Here is a 9,794-nt window from a genome sequence, read left to right as displayed (position 1 = left end):
CTGACCAGAAGACTGGGTTGCCATCAGAACCTTCTAGTTCCTACTCATATAGAGAGAAGCCCGTTATATTCTACCCAGAGGGTTTGACAGATGGCCAGGTACCTCAGGAGTCTCTGAAAGTTTCAGTGATTCCTGGACCAACTGACCAGAAGATTGGGTTGCCATCAGAACCTTCTAGTTCCTACTCATATAGGGAGAAGCCCATTATTTTCTACCCAGAGGGCTTGACAGACAGCCAGGTACCTCAGGAGGCTCTGAAAGTTTCAGCTATTCCTGGACCAACTGACCAGAAGACTGGGTTGCCATCAGAACCTTCCAGTTCTTACTCATATAGGGAGAAACCCATTACTTTCTACCCTCAGGGCTTGACAGACAGTCAGATATCTCAGGAGGCTCTGAAAGTTTCAGCGATTCCTGGACCAGCTGACCAGAAGACTGGGTTGCCATCAGAACCTTCTAGTTCCTACTCACATAGAGAGAAGCCCATTATTTTCTACCCACAGGGCTTGACAGACGGCCAGGTGCCTCAGGAGGCTCTGAAAGTTTCAGCTGTTCCTGGACCAGCTGACCAGAAGACTGGATTGCCATCAGAACTTTCCAGTTCCCACTCATATAGAGAGAAGCCCATTATTTTCTATTCACAGGGCTTGACAGACAGTCGGGTGCCTCAGGAGGCTCTGAAAGTTTCAGCTATTCCTGGACCAGCTGACCAAAAGACTGGGTTGCCATCAGAACCTTCTAGTTCCTACTCCTATAGGGAGAAGCCCCTTATTTTCTACCCTCAGGGTTTAACGGACAGTCAGGTACCTCAGGAGGCTCTGAAAGTTTCAGCTCTTCCTGGACCAGCTGCCCAGAAGACTGGATTGCCGTTAGAACCTTCCAGTTCTTACTCATATAGAGAGAAGCCCATTATTTTCTACTCACAGGGCTTGACAGACAGTCGGGTGCCTCAGGAGGCTCTGAAAGTTTCAGCTATTCCTGGACCAGCTGACCAGAAGACTGGGTTGCCATCAGAACCTAGTTCCTACTCACCTAGAGAGAAGCCCATCATTTTCTACCCACAGGGCTTGACAGATGACCACGTACCTCAGGAGGCTCTGAAAGTTTCAGCTATTCCTGGACCAATTGACCAGAAGATTGGGTTGCCATCAGAACCTTCTAGTTCTTACTCACACAGAGAGAAGTCTAACATTTTTTACCAACAGGAGTTATCAGGCAGTCATCTAACTGAAGAGACTCTGAAAGTTTCAGCTGTTTCTACAACAGGTGATCAGAAGACTGGGATACCTTCAAGTTCCTACTCACTTGGAGGGAAGCCCATTATTTTCTGTCAGCAGGCCTTATCAGATAAGCATCTCACTGAAGAGTCTCTGAATGTTTCAGCTTCTCCTGAACCAGCTGACCAGGAGACTGGGATACCAACAATACCTTCTGTTTCTTACTCTCATAGAGAGAGGCCCAGTATTTTGTACCAACAGCCCTTGTCAGACAACCAGCTCCCTATAGAAGCTCTGAAAATTTCAGCTGTTTCTGGGCCAGGTGATCAGAAGACCAGAAAACCAACAATTACCTCAGCTTCTTACTCACATAGAGAGAAGCCCATCATTTATCAGCAAGAGTTGCCAGATCTTACTCAAGCAGCTTTAAGTGTTTTCAGGGTTCCTGGACTAGGTGACCAGAAGACTGGAATACCAGTAGTAACCTCTACTCCTTACTCACATAGAGAGAAGCCCATCATTTCTTACCAGCAGGAGTTGCCAGAGCCTAATGAAGGTGCTTTAAAAGTTTTAGGGGCTCCTGGGTCAGCTGACCAGAAGACTGGGATACAATTTGGGTCCTCTGCTTCCTATTCACATAGAGAGAGCCCCATCTTTTCTTATCAGAGGGAGTTGCCAGATATTACTGAAGAAACTCTGAAAGTTTCAGCTGTTTCTGGACCAGCTGACCAGAAGACTGGGATACATATAATTCCCTCTAGTTCCTACTCATACAGAGAGAAGGACAGTATTTTTTACCAGCAGGAGTTGCCAGATGTTACTGAAGGAGCTTTAAAAATTTTTGCTCTTCCTGGACCTGCTGATCAGAAGACTGAGATACCAACAGGATCTTCTAGCTCTTACTCACATAAAGAGAAACTCAAGACTTCACCTGTGATTTTACCAGATGACCAGAAGACTGAGTTACTAACAACTCCCCTTAGTTCCTACTCACAAAGAGAAAAGCCCAAAATTTCAACTGTGATTGGACCAGATAACCAGACGACTTCGTTACTGACAGTTCTTCATAACTCCTATTCTCAGAGAGTGAAGCCCTTTCAACAGGAGCTGCCAGATAGACATCATAGTGAGGATATTTTGAAAATTTCACCTGTCTCTGAACCAACTGATGTGAACTCTGGGATACCAATACCTCTTTCTAGTTCCTATTCCCACAGAGAGAAATCTAATATTTTCTACCCACAGGAATTGCCAGACAAACATCTAGCTGAAGATGCACTGAAGGTTTCAACAATTCCTATACCAGCTGACCAGAAAAGTCTGTTACCAACAGTTCCTCCTAGTTCCTTTTCACACAGAGAGAAACCAAATATATTCTATCAACAGAATTTTCCAGATAGACATAAAACGCAAGATGCTCTGATGTTCTCAAGGGGTGTTGGGCAAGTTGATCAGATTACTGGGTTATCAACAGTTACCCCTGGTACTTATTCACATAGGGAGAAGCAGAAACTTGTTTCAGACCATGTTCAAATGCTAATAGATAATTTGGATTCTTCTAACTCCAGTGTTATCTCAAACAGTGTACCTTTAAGTTCTCAGGCTGATGGTAGAGTTGTAATAAGTAAGCCAGAATCTTCAGGTTTTGAAGATGTTGGGTCTGAGGAAAATCAAGATACAAGTAGTGGTTCCAAAACTCTTAAAGAGATTCGGACCCTTTTAATGGAGGCAGAAAATATAGCACTGAAACGATGCAATTTTCCTGCTCCCCTGGTCCCTTTCAGAGATGTTAGTGATATTTCATTTATACAATCTAAGAAGGTGGTTTGCTTCAAAGAACCCCTCACAGCTGATGAATCTAATGGTGATTTGCCCCAAAGACAGCCATTTACAGAGGAAAGCCCAAGCGACAAGTGCATACAGAAGGATATTAGCACACAGACAAATCTGAAATGCCAGAGAGGCATTGAGAATTGGGAGTTTATTAGTTCAACTACAGTTAGAAGTCCTCTACAGGAAGCAGAAAGCAAAGCCAGAGTGACAGTAGACGAAACCCTTCGGCAATATAGAGCAGACAAATCTGTAATGAGACCTGAACCTGAAGGGTATAGTGGAACCATTGGGAATAAAATTGTTATACCTATGATGACTATCATTAAAAGTGATTCAAGTAGTGATGCCAGTTCCTGCTCATGGGACAGTAATTCATTGGAGTCAGTTTCTGATGTTCTTCTAAACTTCATTCCATATGCTTCACCCAAGACAAGCTTGACAGATAGTAGAGAAGAAGAAGGTGTGTTGGAGAGTGATGATGCTGGTGGTAGCAGTGTAGATTCACTGGCCGCACATGTCAGAAACCTTCTGAAATGTGAATCCTCACTGAATCATGCTAAACAAATACTCAGAAATGCAGAGGAAGAGGAATGTCGAGTACGAGCACGAGGTAGGAACTGATAATTTGTTATAAAGGTAGGTCAAGCTTATAAACATTATACTTTAATAATTTGTTTAAAGGTAAGTGTTTGTGGAGTCTAAATTTATTTTCTTGTAGGGTTGTTAGAATGATTACATTTTCCACCATAATCCAGAGTAGGTCCATTTAACCAATAATGTAACTAAGTCACAGTATTAATAGTGCTAGTTTAAGTTTAGGGTCTTAGGTAGGTTCTAAAGCCTGAAGGAGAATAAGGAGATAGCTTGGGTTTTCAGATTCCTAAAGTTCTCCTGTTTCCTTAATCCTCCTAGGATAGTATTCTATTTTGGAGGCAGAAAAAAAAATGAAAACAATTTGCTCTGCTCTAAATCACACTGTATCATAAAACTATATATACATTTTCTGTTTTCTAATAAAATTCTTAGAGCATATTTTAGACATTAGAAAAAACAAGTATTTCACACTAAAACTTGGGTTAGAGCTTTGAAAGAGGATGTTTACTAATCCCATTAATCTCTAATAGTAGAATGCCATTAAAAAAGAAAAAAAATTTTTTAAGACAAAATGGGGAATATGTTAGAGAGCAACTTATAAACAATTCAGGCCTCCCTGATTTGTTTATGTTTTCCCTTGAGAAAACTTACCTTTTATCACTTATGCATATTCTGATTCCAGAAAACTCCCAAGTTTTATTGATTATTATTAAATATCAGCTCTCCTGGAAGCGACAGTAACTGTAGCAGGAACTAATAGGGGAGGCAAAGGGACCATCCTGATTGGAAGGAAATTAAGATAAAAATAATTGAAAATCGGGGCACCTGGGTGGCTCAGTCGGTTAAGCTGCTGCCTTTGGCTCGGGTCATGATCCCTGGGTCCTGGGATCGAGTCCCACATCGGGCTCCCTGCTCAGTGGGGAGCCTGCTTCTCCCTCTCCCTCTGCCTGCTGCTCTTCCTACTTGTGCTCTCACTGTCAAATAAATAAATAAAAATCTTTAAAAAAAAATGGAAAATCATAGTTAAAGTGGCCTTTTTGGAGAAATATCTGTAGAATGTAGTTTTTAAAAATCACACTTTTCAGTGAAATGATTGCTCTTAAGAACTTATAATAGCTTGTCATATAATTGAGAACACATATTTTTTGCTAAGTATTGTGGTAGCATTTAGCTGGATATATTGATGGTTTTCTGTGCTCTTATAATCACTGAAAATTATCATTTTTGCATTGCATTTTCTCAAGTGTTATATGTTTTCTTTTCAGCCTGGAATCTGAAATTTAATCTGGCTCATGAATGTGGCTACTCCATTTCAGAATTAAATGAAGATGACAGGAGAAAAGTAGAAGAGATCAAAGCAAAGTTGTTTGGTCATGAGAGAACAGGTGACTTGTCCAAGGTATGAAAGAAATCTAGAAATGAAGAGAGAAAATGTGAAAGAAAGGGCCGTAGAGTTTGTATCTCTTTACTTGGGCATTGATGACATGAGCTGAGTCATTGATAGTCTTCGGATAAAGCGTTAAGAGTCTTATTTCTTCAAAGTTAATATTTAAGGACTAGATTCAGTAGGTGTTAATTAATTCCAAACTCATCTTTTGAAAAAAATTCTCCTTAGGAAAATAAGAATAGATTTGCTTTGTCATTTGACTTCGTATCCTGACATGTATTGATTTTCTCTTGTTGTTCAGTATAGTTTCGAATTCTTTAATAGATGGAATCAACATGGTATATATTCTGAGAATTACACTTTTCACACAGAGTTGGGTTTTTGAGATTCTTCTGTGTAGATGTATATAGTTTTAGTTTATTCATTTTTAGTACTGTAAGTATTCTAGTGTGAGAATATATGATAGTTTGTCCATTCTCTTGTGGATAGGGCATTTGGTCTGCTTTCATGAATGGTAATAGGGTATGGTAATACCTATCTTACAGGGTTTTGGTATGGGTTATATGAGATGATGCTTAGTGGAATGTGTGATATCTCGTTCTCAATAATTGGCAATTATCATTATTATTAATACTATAAAAATTGATAATGCATAGACTTTTTGGCCTAATTCATAGTTTTTTAGAAAATTTTTTGTCAGTGATACAGCATAATTATTTGGCTTATCTCTTTTTTGGAAAAGTTTTTTAAAAGTATAAATTAGATTGGATTTTAGCTTTATGTATATGTTTGAGATCATCATCACCATCCCATTTCCAGAAACTCTTTTCATCTTGCAAGAGTGAAACTTTGTACTTATTAAACAGTTTCTCTCCATTCCACCCTCCCGTCAGCCCCTAGCAAGCACCATTCTGTCTTTATGATTTTTTTTTTTTTAGATTTTATTTATTTGACAGAGAGGGCAAGCACAAGTAGGGGGAGCAGCAGAGGGAGAGGGAGAAGTAGGCTCCCCACCAAGCAGGGAGCCTGATGCGGGGTTTGATCCCAGACCCTGGGATCATGACCTGAGCTGAAGGCAGATGCTTAACTGACTGAGCCACCCAGGCACCCCTATGATTTTTTTTTTTAAGATTTTTAAAAAATGTATTTATTTGAGAGAGAGTATAAGAGAGAGAGCACGAGTCAGGTGAGGGGCAGAGGGAGAAGCAGACTCCCTGCTGAACAGGGAGCCCAACTTGGGGCTCTATCCTGGGACTCCGGAACCATGACCTGAGCTGAAGGCAGACACTTAACAGACTGAGCCACCCAGGCGCCTTGTCTTTATGATTTTCATTAAGTACCTCATATAAGTAGAATCATACAGTATTTGGTTTTTGTGATAAGTTTATGTCATTTAGCATAATGTCTTCAAGGGTCATCCATGTTCTACCTTATGTCAGAATTTCCTTAAAGTGAGTCTCTTAGAGATAGTATGTAGTTGAATAATGGTGTTTTCACCATTCTGCCATCCCTGATGTTTTGATTGAGTTTGATCCATTTGTATTTAAAGCAATTACTGATAAGGTGCAACCTACTTCTGTTATTTTGCTATTTGTTTTCTATGTCAAGGAACTGATTTTTATGTTCAGGTACAACTCCAAACCATAAGATTATTTGCCTTACTTCCCTTTAGCCCACAGAAGTGCAGAGGACAAAATTTTGTAGGCTCCTAAAGACACCCTCTTACATTGCTTGTTGGCATTAACTACTCAGATCATTTTGACTCCCCCCAAACTATAACAAAATTCACTTTGTATGTACGGATTTACTGTCTTTGCTTAGCAGGATACTCTCTCCTCTCTTTTCCCTTTTTTGTTTGGTAACCTCTGAAAACAGGAAAAGTTTGAAGTCAGTAATTTATATCATTATGGTATATGGACCAATATCTTTTAAGTTTATAAAGAAAACCATAAAACAAACTTAAGAGTAAAAATAAAACAAGCCAAACTAAGAAAGTAGTAAGAAAGAAATTATAAAATCAAATGGATCAATTAATGCACTAGAAAACAGAAAAATAAGAGAATTGAACATTAACACTTAGAGTTGAATCTTGGAAATATTCCACATCAATAGGTGATCTCTAACTAGAAGATTACAAGAAAATAATTCGATGTTATAAATTAAAAGGAGTATGCTAAGCATACCATTGAGAAATTTTGAAATTATAAGAGAATATAATATATACCTGTTTTTTTATTAGGTTTAAAATTTTCATGAATTGGCTGATTTTCTAAGAAAATGTCAATAAATCTTAAATAGATTAGACATGAACAGGATAGAAAATCCTTGTCTCTCAGAGATTTATCTTCCAAGAAAAGTAGCTGACTTGTTATGAAATGTTATAGAGTATTTCCTGGGTTTGATACTGGTAGTGTGGTTATATGACAGGTGAATGTCCCTATTCTTAGCAGATGCAGTGGTGAACTATTTAGGATTGAAGTGTCATATACCTGTGTTTGTATAGAGAGATAAAACTGATAGGGGAAAATGTTCAATTGTTGAATCATGGCAGAAGGAATTCCAGTGTTTATTTTAACATCGTATCAACTTTTTTAAAAAAGACTTTATATTTTAGAACTGTTTAAAGTTCACAACTAGGGGCACCTGGGTGGCTCAGTCGTTAAGCGTCTGCCTTCGGCTCAGGTCATGATCCCAGAGTCCTGGGATCGAGCCCCACATCAGGCTCCCTGCTCACAGGAAGCTTGCTTCTCCCTCTCCCACTCGCCCTGCTTGTGTTCCCTCTCTCGCTGTGTCTCTCTCTGTCAAATAAATAAATAAAATCTTTAAAAAAATAAAAATAAAAATAAAGTTCACAACTAGGGGCGCCTGGGTGGCTCAATCAGTTAAGTGTCTGCCTTCGGCTCAGGTCATGATCCCGGAGTCCTAGGATTGAGCCCCACATTGGGCTCCCTGCTCGGCGGGGAGCCTGCTTCTCCCTCTGCCTCTGCCTGCCTCTTCCCCTGCTTGTGCTCTCTCTCTCTCTCTCTCTGTGTCAAATAAAGAAATAAAATCTTTAAAAAAAAAATAAAGTTCACAGCAGAATTGAGAGGAAGATACAGAGATTTCCCATAGACTCCCTGCCATGACACATGCATTTCCACTGCCATTATCAGCATCCCCTACCAGAGCAGTACGTTTGTTACAATTGATGAACCTACATTGACACATCATAATAACCCAAAGTCCATAGTTTACATTAGGGGTCGCTCCTGGTGTTATATATTTTATGGGTTTGGACAAATGTGTAATGACAGCTATCCATCACTGTATCATACAGAGTATTTTCACCACCCTAAAATTTAGTCTATTTAATTCTGCCTCCTTCCAACTTCCACTGCAACTGCTGATCTTTCTGCTGTCTCTATACTTTCAATGTGTCATATAGTTGGACTAAAACAGAATTTAGCATTTTCACATTGGCCTCTCTGGATTATTAATATGCGTTTAAGTTTCCTCCATGACTTTCCATGGCTTGATAGCTCATTTCTTTTTAATGTTGAATAATATTCCATTGTCTTGATGTGCCACACAGTTTATTTCATCTACTGAGGAGTATCTTGGTGGCTTCCAAGTTTTGGCAATTATGAATAAAGCTGCTATAAACATCCTTATGCAGTTTTTTTGTGTGTGGAAATCGGACATTTCAGCTCTTTTGGTTAATTATCAGGGAGTGTAAATGCTAGATTGTATGGTAAGAGTATGTTTAGTTTTGTAAGAAACCACCAAGCTGTTTATAACTTTGTATGTCAGCTATACTTCAATTAAAAAAAAAAAAAAGACCACACACACATACATTTAAATGGAGGAGAGAAAAAAAACCCACCACATTGTCTCATAAAGTGACTGTACTGGGACGCCTGGGTGGCTCAGTCATTAAGCGTCTGCCTTCAGCTCAGGTCATGGTCCCAGGGTCCTGGGATCGAGCCCTGCATCGGGCTCCCTGCTCAGTGGGAAGCTTGCTTCTCCCTCTCCCACTCCCCCTGCTTGTATTCCCTCTCTTGCTGTGTCTCTCTCTGTCAAATAAATAAATAAAATCTTTAAAAAAAAAAACAAAACAACAACAAAAAAACAAAGTGGCTGTACCATTTTTTATTTCTACCAACAGTGATTCAGAGTTCCTGTTGCTCCACATCTTTGCTAGCATTTGGTATTGTCAGTGTTCTGGATTTTGGCCATTGTCATAGGTGTGGAGTGAAGTCTTGTTGTTTTGTTTTACTTTTTAAATTTTTTTAATTTATAAATTTTATTTATTTATTTGAGAGAGAGAGAGTGCATAAGCAGGGGGAGGGGCAGAGTGGGAGGGAGAAGAACAAAGAGACTTGTGCTGAGCGTGGAACCTGACGTGGGGCTTGATCTCATGACCCTGAGATCACACCAGAGCTGAAACCAAGAGTAGGATGCTCAACTGACTGAGTCACCCAGGTGCCTAGGAATTTCATTTTAATTTCCATTTCCCTGATGACATACGATGTGGAACATCCTTTCATATGCTTATTTTCCAGCTGTATATCTTCTTTGGTGAATTGTCTATTAATGTCTTTGGCACATTTCTAAATTAGGTTGATTTTTATTGATTCTTTAGAGTTCTTTGTATATCTTAGATAATAGTCCTTTATCAGATGTGTCTTTTGCAAATATTTTCTTCCAATCTGTGACTTGTCTTTTCATTCTTGACATTGTCTGTCACAGTACAGAAGTTTTTAATTATAATGAGTTCAACTTAT

General features: G+C 39.3%; 1 protein-coding gene across 3 annotated transcripts in view; it reads left to right on the top strand.

Annotated features, from left to right (window-relative positions):
• ALMS1 (ALMS1 centrosome and basal body associated protein) overlaps window positions 1–9,794 on the top strand; it is a 213,235-nt gene that overhangs the window by 67,957 nt on the left and 135,484 nt on the right. For 2 of the 3 annotated variants that reach the window (XR_004678529.1, XM_035001296.1), the window contains exons 9-10: window positions 1,022–3,660; window positions 4,910–5,043. Coding sequence is in view for 2 of the 3 variants with exons in the window: in XM_035001296.1 (XP_034857187.1) it covers window positions 1,022–3,660; window positions 4,910–5,043 (2,773 nt within the window). In the remaining variant the exon portion in view is untranslated. Of the gene's footprint in view, window positions 3,661–4,909; window positions 5,044–9,794 lie in introns of all 3 variants that reach the window. The other variant, XM_035001297.1, reaches the window with a different exon arrangement.

This window comes from Mirounga leonina, unplaced genomic scaffold (genome assembly GCF_011800145.1).
Source record: "Mirounga leonina isolate KUSES-001 unplaced genomic scaffold, KU_Mleo_1.0 Mir_125, whole genome shotgun sequence".
Classification (NCBI taxonomy): Eukaryota; Metazoa; Chordata; class Mammalia; order Carnivora; family Phocidae; genus Mirounga; species Mirounga leonina.
This window is presented reverse-complemented; position numbering and strand designations above follow the sequence as displayed.